General features: G+C 41.3%; 1 protein-coding gene across 3 annotated transcripts in view; it reads right to left on the reverse strand.

Annotated features, from left to right (window-relative positions):
- Positions 1-1,548: 1,548 nt before the first annotated feature.
- LOC128438639 (single-stranded DNA-binding protein 2) overlaps positions 1,549-16,264 on the reverse strand; it is a 55,881-nt gene continuing 41,165 nt past the window's right edge. For 2 of the 3 annotated variants that reach the window (XM_053421249.1, XM_053421250.1), the window contains 13 exons: positions 10,061-10,150; positions 8,002-8,061; positions 7,825-7,888; positions 7,676-7,746; positions 7,294-7,361; positions 6,410-6,458; positions 6,299-6,334; positions 6,140-6,194; positions 5,979-6,049; positions 5,777-5,855; positions 5,594-5,622; positions 5,380-5,478; positions 1,549-4,271 (listed from right to left, as the gene is read on the reverse strand). In XM_053421249.1, the coding sequence (XP_053277224.1) occupies positions 4,242-4,271; positions 5,380-5,478; positions 5,594-5,622; positions 5,777-5,855; positions 5,979-6,049; positions 6,140-6,194; positions 6,299-6,334; positions 6,410-6,458; positions 7,294-7,361; positions 7,676-7,746; positions 7,825-7,888; positions 8,002-8,061; positions 10,061-10,150 (801 nt within the window). In that variant the 3' untranslated portion in view covers positions 1,549-4,241. Of the gene's footprint in view, positions 4,272-5,379; positions 5,479-5,593; positions 5,623-5,776; positions 5,856-5,978; positions 6,050-6,139; positions 6,195-6,298; positions 6,335-6,409; positions 6,459-7,293; positions 7,362-7,675; positions 7,747-7,824; positions 7,889-8,001; positions 8,062-8,424; positions 8,490-10,060; positions 10,151-16,264 lie in introns of those variants that run through there. The other variant, XM_053421252.1, reaches the window with a different exon arrangement.

A 16,264-nucleotide genomic window follows, 5' to 3' on the forward strand; every position in this document is an offset into this window, starting at 1 on the left:
CTCAAACAAATAGTCAGTGCCCCCAAAATGAAAAGTCCCTTTGGCATTGTTTAAACACTACAGGTCAAAATGTTTAGATGCTCTGACAATGTCATTTCTGTTTCGTGAAATGAGCCAAAGCAATGGAGAAAAACTGTAAACTTACTGTGTGATTGGTGATCAGATGTGTGAAACTCAACCTTGATTACTGAAGTTCTAGTTGCACCTGAAAATTAAGCCGATGATCAAAGATATCCTTATTATAGTATCTAACATGATGTTTTTCATGGTATTATGTGCCTGTACGATTTTGACAGTGGAGTGAACTATTGTGCAGGTGATGATGTACACAATGAAATTATGCCAACATGTTCTGCAGAGAACAACCACTTGACTGAGAAGCGACAGTCAGTTTTGACCAGCAATATATATTCAATTGGTAATTGGGCTAACTGAAGGCAATTGTACCTAACCGTTTGCAAAGGTGTGCTAAATCATTTGAAATTTGTGCAAACTGTTGGAAATTGTACTTGTCATGTGCTAGGATGTGCTAATACAATTGCAATTTGATTAAAGGAATGAGATATTACAATCTGTTGTGAACAAGTGCCCAGTGGTTTGGAGGTTTGCACGTGTTGTTTTGAGAATGTCATTTCTGTTTCGTGAAATGAGCCAAAGCAATGGAGAAAAACTGTAATATAGGAGAGAGATCTCTATATTGTGGGGTTGTTGAATATTTATGTCTTGATTCTGCTCCGGTTAAAGACTTTTGATTTATGTGTTTGGATCTTTTGTTGGACTTGATGTTTTCCTTCTGTTAAGTTACCTTTTGCCATTTCTAGTGTTAAGTGGCTCATTTCCTTTTTTATTTTGAAACCCACACCTTGTCTTTATGTTTCCTATTTCTTTTAATCACTGCAGCCTATCGATTCATTTTGATTTTATTTGTAAAGTGCCAAACCTTGGAAATGATTGAGAAACCCAACAGTTCCCACAATGAGCAAACATAGAGAGAAAAAACTCCCTCTCAAAAGGGGGAGAGAAGAGAGAGGGATCGAGACTTTAGTGTAAACATCATATTTAAGCTCAGTCAGACTGGCTGTCAAAGTGAAAATAAGAAGAATAACATTTAGTTAATGATGCTATTAATGATAGCAGCAGTTGGGAGATACCTGCAGTGATCGAGAGATTTAGTGCATGAATGGGAATTCCTATAGCAGCATAGCCGAGGGATGGTTCCACCGTGTCTCTTTGTCTGCCTTTCCTCCTTCACAGATGTCATGCCACAACCTTGTTAGATGCACCAGTGTCTTGCTTCACTCTGGCTCCAAAAGATGTCACCAGCACCAACAGCGTCCATATCTGGAATATTTCAATTTTCCTACAATTGGATCGAGTGATGATGCGTCGTCCATTTTTTTTTTTTTTTAATCTATGACCTTACACAGACAACAGGAATTTGAGACATGAGTCTAAGCAACAGATCTTCATCGGCAAACACAGTCATTCAGTCGTGTTCATGCCAACACACGCACACAGTCCTCGCAAATGAAAAGCTGACACTTTGACTTAAGGGAAGAGAAGCTTTATACCAGCATATTCAAAACCCATGAAATACTTCTCTGTATTTACAAAAACACAATAATAAAGAATAAAAAAGAGAAAATGAACACATCACAAATGGAGTCCCACGTTTTTGCCACAAAACATAGAACATGATTCCATTTAAAAAAGCATTTTCTTGTACTCCCACTTATGGCTTCAATCTAACAACAACAACAACAGAAGAAAAAAAACATAATAATATTCTTTTAAAAAAGTCGCAGTTCAGTCGTGATGGTGCATCATCAGTCCATCGCTCCATTTTGCGATAACTCTCCGGATTTTTCTTTAAATAATAACAATAATATCAAATACACATACAAGACAGAGGAGCTACATTTGTGAGCTGTACACTTTGCAGTAGGGGAGGGTAAAGGGGAATGTTCACAGGCATATTGACCTTTCATACATGATACAATCCTGGGCAGTGAAAAAAGTTCAAAACGTTGATTAAAAACAAGCTTATTTTAGCTCTGTACCAGCCATCCTCTCATATCCCTCTGAGATCACAGTTATTCCGGATGACACTAATGTATGGGTGACCAAAGTGAAGCTTGCGTCTTATGCTTTAAAATCTTTATGGTTTGTCTTCGATTTCTGTTTATTGACATTTCTGTCCAGTGAACTGTGACGTAACCGATAAATCATTTGGATCCAGAGGTCAAGAGAGGCCTCAGCAAACAAAAGCCTGACTAATGTTTCCCTGTCTGTTCACCTTAGATAAGCTCTTTACATAAGACAGAAAAAATTGTTTGTGTGGTTGTGCTGTGAACAGAAAAAAAAAGTCTGAGTTGCAACAAAGGTGGTCTGCTCAATGCTCAAAGATCACTTGCATAAAACAAACGTTTTTTTGAATTTTCCATTTATCTGCTGTTCAAACCTTCTTCCTCTTTGCTGCTCCTTGCAATTCAGTGACAGTTGGCATTAGGGCTGATCTGGTTTGAAGGGTGCTGAATGGTTCTTGCAGAACTTTTGGATTCTGTCCAGTAGATCGCCTTTGATGTCGGCCGCAATATGGCAGCAATGGGTCTTATTTAATCCTATGGGGGCAACTGCGACAATCCCTAAAAGCGCTGTTTTGCCACAACTAAAAGGCTAAAATTATGATTCAAGGTCTTTGCTAAGTGTCTGGCAACTTAAGAGATATTTCACTAATTACCTCCCAGAAACCGTTTTGGGCTTTTATGAAGCCTGATACGTTTCCTGGGAGGTATTTAAAAAATTTGAGGGACATTTCTTCCGTTGCCTCTCAGGGCTTATCACGTTTGAATGTGCGTGTATTTTCTGAACACGATCTCGAGCAATGGCAGCAGGCACTCAGTCCCCCTGCAGGGTCTCCCAAGCTTTACAGGTTGACGGGTTGAGGCCAGATGAAAAGTGATCCGCTGGTCCTCAAAGTGGGAGGAGCCAGTCCCGTAAAATAAGAAGCGAAGTTACGGAAACAGCGATAGAGGAAACTAATGGCAGAAAGGAATTTGTAACTTCTCTCTAATCCCTCAGGGCATTTGCTTCTGGTTTGACCAATAGCTTTTTGGTTTGCTATATGTTAGCTAAGGTTACAAACTTGAACTAGACATTTCTATAATGCTATGACGGACATTGCCAAACCACTTCATGGACTTTACACTGCTACTCCACTTTTGCAATATGTTTTATCATCATTATTATAATTTAGCATTCCGCCACAACTTGTGACATCAGTGGCTACAGGTCAAAAGTCACGTATTCTCCCTTTAAGCCTTGAATAAAGCTCAGTTTTCTCTGTAGCTATTCAATGCAGAAACATATTTCAAGTTGTGAGGAGGCCTTTGAGTGATTTATGTTTTAAGCCTGAAAGACACCGATATTGCCCTAAACTCATGTTCCTCATCAGGCCTTGGAAATGTAACAGAGGTGAGAGGGAATGATTTTGTATTTTTCACATTTGTGGCGGAAAAGTCTCTCACGGAAAATTAAAAAATAATCATGAAACCCATTGTATAAAACATAAAACTATATTTTAGAAAGCCCCAAAAGTTGACTTTACAAATATCTATGTCCATTAAAATCGCATGTTAATAGGATTGTGATGTCTCTCGATTCTCCTCCACCAAGTGATTTTTCAGGTAAAGACAAAAGATGTGACAACAAGTTAGATTACATTTTTACTGTCAATCAAAAAAGTGTCTCTATCAATTTATGTCTTTGGAAATTTAAACTTTAGCATAAATAGGATACTGGCCATTTTGTTTTTGAGCATGAACTCCGTGACATGATGCAAAAGGCAGAAACACCTGTCTGTGACTGGAGGGAGTGTGCACAGTCACAGCGTTTGCAAATATACAAAGAGTTCTCCTCCGAGGGTTTTCATCCATTTGGTTCCTTTGTACAGTCTCATGGTTGTAGAGGAAGAACTGATGAATGTAGCAGAGTCACCACGTAGAACAGGGGGAGACCAAACAAGGGAGGAGGAGAGGTGAACAGAAACCAATGAAGGAATGGGGGAAGAAATGTAGGGTTGAGGGGGCGGAGAGGGACGGAGCCCTGGGGGGCAACTGTCCTGACTGGGTCAGTGGTGGTGGTGGAGGAAGAGTCACTGGCCAAGATGACGTCACATCCAGTCTCTCTGCTTTTCACTGCACCAGCGCACTGAGCGAGTGATCGAGGTGCCGCCCAAACCTTCACACACTCATCGTCATGTTTGGAGAATACTGCAGAAACAAAAGTCCAGTGTCACTGTGTGTGTGTGTGAGGGGGAGAGAAAAGCAGGTTTGTATATGACAGTGATTCCGTTCACAAGGATACCAATATTGTAATATTAACCCGAATAAGGTCATCCTCAGAATAAGCAATAATCGAATTAGGACATGTGGAGTATCCCGAACATAGTTATAGTACGTAGACATGTATACGTCTTAATTGCATTATAATGTCCAATTGGAGTTTTAACAGCATTTGGCCACATCAACAGGTGACACACGGGTGTAAACTAAATAAATAAAAAGGAGGTGTGCTTTTGCAAGACTTTTACAGTTTAACGTTTTAGTTTTCGTCGAGAGTTAGATGAGATGATTGATATACCTCACATGTCTGTCTGCTAAATTTGAAGCTACAAGCAGCAGCTGCTCAGTGGTTAACATAAAGATCGGAAACTGCTCCCCAGTTTAAATAAACAGTGATCTCTACTTCCTGCTCTGTGTTGAGGGAATGTTGCTTTAGGGAACTTCCCTCAGCATAAAATTCCATGTGAAAAATCCTGTTACGTCACAAACACAGATCCATCACTTCCTTCATACGTTACCGCAGCAACATAAACATCTCAGATAACTGCTGCTGCTAATATGTCGATAAAATACGGCTGAAATAAAATAATGACTTCATACCGACACAAATTCTGGTATCATTACATAACAAATTCCATTGAAATTTGCGTAATTTATGAATATATGTATGCTTAAATAAACATAATAACTCCTTATTACTGAGGCAGGATTAATGAGCTATACTGCAGCCAGCCACCAGGTGGCGACTGAGAAGTTTTGGCTTTACCTTTGGGGAGCTTTCATGTCGTCCTTCTTCATAAACAGTCGTTATGCTAAGCAGAGCTGTTTGACTGCAGATTGTAGCTTTACATTTAGCATGAAGATTTACGGGTAACATTTAATTTTTCATCGTGTATTTCCCAGAATGCCACCCACTCCTTTAAAAGCACTGCAATGCTTTTCAATACAATTTAGGCTCAATTTTACGTGAGTTCTCTGCAGCACCACCCATCAGCTCCCTCTGATCAATCCAAACAGTAGCTGACGACTGACTTACACTTTCATTCTGAAAAGGGTTGAGGAAGTTTCCTCCCATCTCTCCATCCTCCCTGGGGGTCCCCGGCTGGTTACTCATACTTAGGTTACCAGGCGAGTTCTTTACAAAGGTAATTCAAACGAGATTTAATGAGATTCTGTGCCTCAAAAACCACAAAGGTCACAGTGCAATTTACAGAAATGGAGGCTCAAAATAAATAAAAAGCTTCTCTCACCTTCGGCAGACTGTCCATATCACCTGACCCTGAGAGGGAACATGAGTATCTTAATAATGCAAATCGCCATTATCATGTGAATGTGTTTTTTGTATACAATAAATCTATATAAAACCTAAATAAATAAATAGAAACAGAAATCTGGTGTCAGTGCAACACCTACAAGCAACTTGTTCCTGTTACCTAATGATCCGTTCATGTGATGAGGTTCCATTCCAGCCATTCCCCCTAATGGGCCATCGCCACCTGCTCCCATAGGGAACTGCAGAAAACAAACAAACACGAGAGGCAGTGATATACCTGTAAGAAATGTGACCACAATATAAAGTCACAGTTCTAATATCCACCCCCCCACACACAGTGATATATTAAGGGCTCGACTCACATTTGGTCGGTTTCCACCTGGAGGGACAGTGTTGATCAAAGTGTACATGTTGTCGCCGGAGTTGGTTGAATCTGATATAAGAGACATATGAACAATAAGATGATAGAGGAGCAGAACATTGTATATACACACTAATGCACACATGTATACACAGAGCTTACCTGCTGGACTTGGCATTATTGGGGTCCCAGGTGGCCCTCCGCCTCCTGGAGGTCCCTGAAATTACAGTTTTGTTTTCCATAAGATTCATTAATAAACTCATGAATAACAGTTTACATGCAGAGAAACTTAGTTAATAAACTCAAACACACAGCACATACCACATAACTTCCTGGAGATGCAGAAGAGTATGGGGTCTAGTAAAAGGCAGAAGGGTAAATCATTAAAGAAATGAAATAACTTTAAAGAGGTGTCTTTGTTAGAGCACTTACCGAATTGGAGTTTGGAGGATTTGGCCAAGGTCTTCCCCCACCAGGTCCCCTGAACGCACATGCACGCACACACACAGACACACATGCACACACACACTTAAATGTTCTGCCTTTGGCAAGCTTCGTCGTTTCTAATTCATTAGGGCAGAGTTGGCAACAACAAAGTCTCCCAGTGCCAGAGAGAGGTGATGGGAACAACAACAACAAGAAGAGAACAGAACTACATCAAAATAAGAGAAAATGGAGGAAAGTGGCCTCTCAGCTCCAACAACCACGATCATAGAGTAAAGACGAGTAAGGACGAATGTGTTCCTCATCTACTGCAGCTTGTGAATCCTCACTGAAAGCCTTTTTCTTCATGAGTGCCTTTATGCTATCTAAGAAAATCTAAAGCCATTTCATAAATCTATTTTATTTAATTTCCTTTCTTTTTATACTATGTTACACCTTTAACATATTTTAAAATTCTTATACAGATCTATTTTTTTTTTACCCTGATTAATCTCTTTACCTCTTTTCCTTTGCTCTTTTTTTTTTTTTTTTATAAATCTGTTTATTGAAACACATCACATCATGTTACATGACCTTTACAAATAGATGCATGTTTTTTTCCTTTGCTCTTTATAACTTATTTTGAAATGTGCTTTTTGACTTAAATTTGTCTTTGTTGTTTTAAATGCTTATCTACCGCACTTTGATCTCTGGAATGTGTTTTATAACTAAAACTGTCTTGCGTCTGAGTGATATACATTGGGGGGTGGATCATTCAGATCTTAAGAGATAAATGGAGGAGAAAAAGGACATTTGATGAAGCCTTGAGTTGGTTACTCTGTTTGCTCCACCCTCTCTTTCTATGTAGATGACATTGTGTGGACTCCACTCACATGTTCATGCCAGGCATCCCAGGACCAACCAGGGCGTTTAGTGGTGGTCTCATTCCACTTCCATAACTCTAAAACAGATCAAACAAATAAAAAAACATCAGTAGTTACGTGTGTATCTCAACCATAGGCTGTATATAAAGATGGACGACATGTCTCCAAGTATTTTGATTAAAAAATGTTGGCCATTGTTCGCTAACATGGAGGAGGCAGAGTTTATAACCTATACTGCAGCCAGCCACCAGGGGGGGGGATAAAGTTTCACTTTTGGCTTCACTTTTGGGAAGCCATCATGTCATCAATCTTTATCAACAGTGTGAGATCTGGACGGATTATCAGAATTTATTTTTTTTTAAATATCCCTGTGAATCATGAGGCTCTGTACCTGGGGCCCCAGCGGTACCATGCCTCTGGGTGGAGTCATCCGCTGCATCGGCCCTCCCATATTGGGATGTCCTGAAACATAGAGCATCAACAGTCAGCAGCAACCACAACCAGCCATACCTGTAGTCCAGGGTTCAGGACTATGTTTACCTTGCTGTCTTGAGGGGTCCATTCCACTGGGTAACATCGGCTGACCTGGGACTCCTCCAAGTCCCTACAAAGGAAAGAGGGTCAGTCACCAACAATGTCATCACTTGTCACACATACTGACACTTTCTACAGTCTGCAGTTCTGTCTGCTGCCAGCAGGTGTCAGTGGGGCTCTTACCTGATTGGGTAATCTGAGAGGTGGTCTGGGTCCTCCTGGGTACCGAGGTGACATAAAAGGCTAGAAACAAACATGCACGAGTTATAAACATGTCCTGTGCAGGACATTCACTCAGGCTGGGGCATCACAAGGGTGCAGTGAAGGGAGTCGTGCCCATGTTGAGACTATAACAACAACAACACATGTAGTTAACACAGATTTACTAAGGACACATCTAAATATATACAAAATAATAAAACCTACAGTAAACACTACTATACTTGGCAATAAATCCTGTGTCATCAAACCACATTAATCCTTTTTATAAACCTTTCTTTCACAGGACTTGTACAAACTGAGCACTACGGGGGGATTTCTCTCACTCTCCAAAAACAGGAAACCAACCAGAGCTACAGGTTCTCTGATGGGTTTGGGCTCATTTACCTTCCACAACAATCCAATGACAGGAGAGTGGGGACGACGACCGCATTTTCATTGGATAGTGTTTACTGTGTGTGGAAAAAGAGCGAGGGGACTAAAGGACGAGGTTTGTTAATCATTATGCCAGTGTGTGTGTCTGTGTGTGTGTGTGTGTGTGTGTTAAGCATGTGGAATCTGGCAGCATGTGTGAGAAGCTCTTTTGCAGCTGTGAGTGTGTTTTCACTTGTTCTTGCCACAGACGGTAGCAACGCTGGGGCCATGTCTGCTGACTGATGCCACTGTGGTGAGAGGAGTCAGTCTTCAGTGTTGGAGAGGCAGTACTACAGCTGGCCACTAGAGAGCAATGGCCCACCTGTTTTGACCGAGGTTGTCTCTTTAATAAAGCAACTTCTTATTCCCTGCTATGCTGAAGATCCGTTTAAATGAAAACAGAGCAACACACACATTCAACTACACTATATATGTTATATTTATGTAATTTATAATTATGATGATAAATGAAAGACAATAAGAACATGTCCAGTGTTAACAATCCCCCTTCCCCTCTTGTCCACTGTCGGCTGGGATTGGCTGCAGTGACCCTCAAAACGATAGGCAGTATAGCTAATGGATGGATAGCTGGATGAATGGATGAATGGATGAGTGGATGGATGGATGGACGGCATGGTGGATGGATGGAAGGATGGAGGATTCAGCGATGGATGGAAGGACGGATGGATGGAGGATGCAGGGATGGATGGAGAATGCATAAAACGTCTCAGTCCAGTTAATAATAAACTTCTGCTATAATTAATGAATTTCCTGGAACCTGTTTGAAGAAACTGCTGCATTTGTTGAACTGATTGGTTTTGACAGGACCTTGTTTTTCAATTGATCTACAGACAGAGATGGAAATCCCATCTCTCAGAATTTTTTGAAAGCGGAGCTGAGAAATGTGCATGAAGGCTGCTATTGATCTGCATGTCAGATATGAGCGTCAGACTTCACAGATAATGACGGCCGGTCAATGTGCAACTGGCCGAGTCTTTCTGACGGAGAACAGACATGATCTGGGACAAAGACACATGTGGATATTTCCTCCGGTCAGACTCTTTTTTCTCAGACTTGCGAAACACACTTAGGTGAACCTGACCACAGATACATGTAGATTGCATTACACTGATATAGACAGTGAACTTTGAGTGAGGGAGATCCCAAAGTTAAATACTCATTTAATCAAACATTTAATCCTTTTAAGACAGATACCCTGAATAAACAATGGGCCATAGTTTACCAAGTGGCTCTTTTATTATTAACTGGGGTGTTCTACAGAACCCAACAATTATCTCTGTCTCTCTCTATGTGAGTGTGTGTTTATTTCCTTATCTTTGCGAAGGCATAAAACTCAAATTGGAAATTGGAGACATCTCAGTCGCTCCTCACTTTGTAATTGGACTATTTGAGGGTTCAGACATGGTTTTAGGGTTAGGATTAGAATTAAATTCGGGTGAGATCTAGACAAAAGGAATAGGTGTTAGGCATTTAAGCATGATGGTTAAAGGAAACACATTATGCCAATGTGTATTCTCACTCAGATGTAACTACAAGAATGTGAGTTTGTGTGTCTTTGTGTGCGTGTGTGTGTTTGTGTACCGTATACCTGGAAGAATCCTGGAGGGACTGGTCCCACTGGCATGCCCTCTCCTGGGGGAAGGTTACCGAGGACTGGGCTGGGAGCTGCTGCAGCGCTCTGAAGGCAGCAGACACACACAAACACACACACGTGACACTTACCATCACAATTCAAATAGGCCATTATGGATTTAGGTAATTGAGTATTTTCATTTGATGCCACTTACATCACGATGCACAGTTAAGGATTAAACCACCCAAACAGAATATAAAACAGTATATTAAAGTCAACCGTCAGTAAAATGTTACGTATACATGAATACAGTAATCAAGATCCAGTATTAACAATAAGTATTTCATAGTGGACATTTTCTGCATTTTGAATGGCCTAGTTTTACTCCTGATACTTTGACTACATTTTCCTAATTATGTTACAGGATTTCACTAAAGTGACATTTTCCATGCAGGACTTTATTTCTAACTATATTTTTAGACTGCATTGTAGCTTTTTTTCACTTCCCGTTCACTTCCCGTCTGCTTTAACTTACAAAAGCTCTAATGAGGTTGCCACCAGTGAAACAACACAAGAGTCGTAAAAACAAACAAACAAAAAAAGCAATCCAAAGTTCTTCCCCTGTCTCTCTCTCTCTCCCCCCCCCCCCCCAGCGGGATGTTTCCTGTTACTGCAGATGCCCTGCCACGCTGCGGCCCAGGTTTATTTTTGTACCTTGTGTTTTTTGTTGTGCTTTTCCCAGACGGGCGGCACTGGCACATTTCAGCGCTGCCTCTGTCTGCTTCCTGTGGCATTGTGCTCCTGACTGACCCAGAGCTACCACCCAGTGTCGGCCTCTTCCTCATCCTCATCAGGAATAAAGAGCAGCTAGCGACATGCGGTGTGGGAGAGTGTGTATCCATATGATAATCTGTGATTGCGAGCACATAAAGCCAGCTTGCTGCCTGGGTGTGTGAGTATTCTATTCAGCATCTGCCCACTCTCTGTTCTACTTCTCTGATGGCATCGGGGCTGGGTGTGAAGACTCCGGCGATATTCACCCACAGTCTCTGAAGTTTCCGCCAAGTGACTTTTTAGGTCAGACAGGAACAAGGTTTAATCAGCGCCGAGATAAAAGCGGACTGACAACCCTCCTGCATCCTCCGCTGCTTCACCACCACCACCACCACCACCACCACTGTTCCCTCATCCGCCCTCGTTCTCCTTCATATCTCTCGATCGTTAACGTTTGGCACAAAGACGAACTGGATGCTTTGCAGATTTTTGACTCCACATTCTGCTGCAAACAGAGTCTGCATTTGTCTCAGCAGATGAACGTGCAGATGGACACAGATGGATATTGTATCTCCATGGTTCAGTGGTGTGAGACTGGATTTGGCTTGTGTGTGTGTGTGTGTGTGTGTGTTTGTGCGTGTGTGTTTGTGGTGTACAACACTGTGCACAGCATCAGGTGTGTTTTGTGAGTTTTTTCCCCCTTTCTTTCCCTCTTCCGTCTCGCAACCTGGATTACCCAGAATGCTTTTACTCCACAGCAGCCTGGAGGTCTGCTGAGTTTGCCTTCATGCCCACGGAGAGAGAGAGGGAGCGAGACAGAGAGGGAGAGAGAGGAAGGAGGGAAAGAGGAGAAAAGAGGACAAAGCCGAGATTATGAGTGTGCATGTGTGTGTATGCGTGTTTGTGTGTGTGTGTGTGTGTGTGTGTGTGTGTGTGTGTGTGTGTGCGTGTGTTTGCATGTGTCAGTGAGTGTGTGTGAGTGCTTTTAATGTTTGTTTGTGTGGGAGAAAAATGAGAACTGGGGGAAGAAAAAAAAAGATTCTACCTGACCTGCTGACAAAGCAGCTTTTTCCAAATACAGCAACAAGAAAATAAATAAATACACAAATAAATAAATAAGCAGCACAAGGATATCTCCCTGCCCCCAAACCAGCACTGCTCCTCATCAAAAACAAAAACATCACCGCAAACAATTATAACTCACATAGACTCAAATGACGTAAAATCCTGAGGAGAAGCATCAGAGGGTAGATACATGTCCCGAGAGGCTGTATACACCAATCAACTACTCTGTCATTTCATTTCATTATTTATATAGGGGAACAGGAGCCAATCACAGCTGACCTGAGTGAGAGGCTGCAGGACAGGACGCCAGTCCATCATGGCGTTGTTATTTAGAGTCAAACAACAATTCACCCTCACATTTACTCACCATGTATCATATGATATCACATGATGGGGAATAATTCTCTGATCAACATGAGCTTTAGATTTTCTCCCGATCCCTCTTATTTGCTTCTTTTTTAAAATCTTTTTCGAACGATATTCTTCTTGACCTTTGACCGATCAGCTCCAGAAGTTAATCATCTGAAGAGACCCTCCCAAGTAATACTCCCCGAAAAAATAAATGTACTGCCAGCGGCCGGTTAGCTTAGCTTAGCACAAAGACCGGAAAAGAGGAAACAGCTGGATGGGCTCTGTTTGAAGGAAACAAAACCTACCAGCAGCCAATTTACAAGTTGTTTCTCATTAGATTCAAAACATCTACTTCAGTCCTTTTTGATCAGGGTTGTCAGGCCAGAGTGTAAAGTGATTACAATATATTTGGCTATGTATTACGAATATGATTTAAGAATTAATTTAAGCAAAAACAAAATGCAAAAAGATTTGCCTGTATCTGTGGCTAGTCAGGGAACCTCTGAGAAGCCAAGATCTTCAATGTGCTGTAAGCAGAACCATCCATTATAAACGTAAACATTTGTTGGGGCATTAGGGTCTTTATTTCATTTTGTTCTGTGAATGGTTAAAGATAATGATTTAAATGACATTTAATGTTAATCTGATTGGTAACGACTTATTTGCATAACTGTCGATGGCCATTCAATTAAACAGGCTGATATACGGAGACCTTTACTGTACCAAACTACACAGTCAATCCTGTCTGTTGATAATAGTGTTAACAGTGAGACTGCAGAGCTTCCCCTGATGAAATGTGACCACATCAATGTGAAGCAATTACCTCATATTAGCCACAACAGTGTGGTAACCAGGAAGGGAATGTTTACTGTGTGTTACTCTGAATTTGACTCGGTACGTTCCTGTCGACCGCCTCTGTTTAGATACTGATTCACAGCCGAGCTCAGCATATTCCAGCACTTAACCTTTGCAAATATGAGACACACACACGCACCCACACGCACACACACACACACACACACACACACACACACACACACACACACACACACACACACACACACACACACACACACACACACACACACACACACACACACACACACACACACACACACACACACACACAGATAATGAGGAATCTATCATTTACACTTCTCACACACAAGTGTTTACACTTCCCTGACAAGGCCGAGGGAAAGGAGCTATGAGATGCTGATCTGGTGGATTTACAGATTAACTCACAGTATCAGTGTACTGTATGTTGGGCTGAGAACGTAACTGTCAACACTGACTTTTCAATGGGTCTTGGCACATTGGTTTAAACACAAGTAAGTGCTGCTGCTAATATTTACAGAGTTTATCATTATAATTATAATTATTTCATTACTTTATACTGGAGGACCTGAAAAACATATATACAGCCTATATTTAAATTAAGTCCTAATTATAATTAGTAACTTAGAGCAGGTCAGGATTGCATTCACTGCCTGTCCTTTTCTTTTAGCTCAACTTAGCTGGTCCTATTTAGTCTGTTTCAGAGTTTTGCTCCTTCTCCCTTGATTCGCCACTGTCGTCTTTACAGAGAAGCCGGGAGACTTGATTCAGTTGTAAGAGTTTGAAAACAGACGATCAATGTGTCTGTCTACGAGTCAATGACTTGTTGAACATTTTGCTCTTAGTGGCTCGATGTGCGGTGTGATCAAATAAGTCCGAGTCACTGGTGTTGTGAGCACGAGGTGTTTGTGATGGAACCTGAGACAGTGGAGCAGCCACAGCTTGTCCTCAGATGAACACTTGCATCTCCTGGCAAACTCATTGTTCTGCATGAATTATTCAAACCAACAGGAGACCGCTACATCGAGACTTACACATCGAGACTAACAGTACAACACAAGACAACATCTCTGACATCCTCCATGAGGACAGAATGAAGGGGGTGAACAGAGGTAAAAAGGAAAAGTGGATCCTGATTTCCAGGTTTTAAAAAACGAATGAAGACAAAAGAGTCTCTTTTCCCATGTGGACTAAAGATTCACATTTTTGTTGATAGATTCTGTGCAAAACATTTTCCTTCGGTGGTAAAGCAAAACAAACAACAACAAAAACATTGGATATCACAATGATAAAGAAAGTAAAAAACTAAAATCCTGAATGTGCTCCTTCATCCAGATCCACAGCAACACTCAATGGGTTTGTACAGTGCCTTGCATAAGTATTCACCCCCCTTGGACTTTTTCCCATTATGTACTGTTACTAACTGGAATTCAAATAGACTTAAATAAACTTTTTCCCGTTTGATCAACAAAACATGCATAGTACTTTGGAGGTGCAAAATAAATTTTATTGTGACACAAACAATAATGAGAACAAAAAAGTTGACATCTGTTGGGTGCATAAGTATTCACCCCCCTGTGTCAATACTTGGTAGAACCCCCTTTCGCTGCAATTACAGCTGCCAGTCTTTTGGGGTATGTCTCTACCAGCTTTGCACATCTAGAGATGGAAAGGTTTGTCCATTCTTCTTGGCAAAAAAGATGAAGCTCAGTCAGATTGGATGGAGACCGTCTGTGAACCGCAATCTTCAAGTCTTGCCATAGATTCTCTATTGGATTGAGGTCTGGGCTTTGACTGGGCCATTTTAAGACATTAACATTCTTTAATCCAAACCATTCCTTTGTAGCTCTGGCTGTATGTTTAGGGTCATTGTCCTGCTGGAAGATGAACCTCCGCCCCGGTCTCAAGTCTTTTGCAGACTGCATCAGATTTTCTTCAAGGATTTCCCTGTATTTGGCTCCATCCATCTTTCCCTCTATTCTGACCAGTTTCCCTGTACCTGCTGAAGAGAAGCATCCCCACAGCATGATGCTACCACCACCATGTTTCACTGTTGGGATGGTGTGCTCAGGGTGATGGGCAGTGTTGGGTTTTCGCCACACATAGCGTTTTGCATTGAGGCCAAAATGTTCAATTTTGGTCTCATCTGACCAGAGCACCTTCTTCCACATGTTTGCTGTGTCTCCCACATGGCTTCTGGCAAACTCCAAACGGGATTTTTTATGGCTTTCTTCTTGCCACTCTTCCATAAAGGCCAGATTTGTGGAGTAGACGACTAATAGTTGTCCTGTGGACAGATTCTCCCACCTCAGCTGTGGATCTCTGCAACTCCTCCAGAGTAACCATGGGCCTCCTGGTTGCTTCTCTGATTCATTTTCTCCTTGTCCGACTCTTCAGTTTGGGTGGACGGCCTCCTCTTGGTAGGTTTGCGGTTGTGCCATATTCTTTCCATTTTCTTATGATGGATTTTATGGTGCTCAGAGAAATGTTCAAAGCTCTGGATATTTTTTTATAACCTAACCCTGCTTCATATTTCTCCACAACTTTATCCCTGACCTGTTTGGTGAGCTCCTTGGTCTTCATGATGCTGTTTGTTCAGTAATGATCTCCAACAAACTCTGAGTCCGTCACAGAACAGGTGTATTTATACTGAGATTAAATTGCAGACAGGTGGACCCTATTTACTAATTATGTAACTTGCAAATGTGACTTGTGAATGCAATTGGTCGCACCAGATCTTTGTTAGGGGTTTCACAGTAAAGGGGGTGAATACATATGCACTCAACACTTTTCAGATTTTTATTTGTAAATAATTGTGAAATCCATGTAATATTTCCCCCCACTTCCAAATGATGCACTATTTTGTATTGGTCCATTACATAAACTCACGATGAAATACATTTTAATCTGTGGTTATACCATGACAAAATGTAGAAAAGTCCAAAGGGGGTGAATACTTATGCAAGGCACTGTATTTGGCCTGTGTCACATCTCTCCAAAGACACAGACCAACAAACAAACTTAAATGGTTTTCAGTAGAGCATATACTTCTATCAAGACCAAACAGTCTCTATATAAAACCACATTTAAATTCACTACCAAGGAAAATGTTGAATAATCTTGCAATGTGAAAAAGTCCTGGATCCCTTCTTTAATCCTGATCCACACCAAGATTAAAATGTTAAACTCTTC

The sequence above is a fragment of the Pleuronectes platessa genome, chromosome 4 (genome assembly GCF_947347685.1).
Source record: "Pleuronectes platessa chromosome 4, fPlePla1.1, whole genome shotgun sequence".
Taxonomy (NCBI): Eukaryota; Metazoa; Chordata; class Actinopteri; order Pleuronectiformes; family Pleuronectidae; genus Pleuronectes; species Pleuronectes platessa.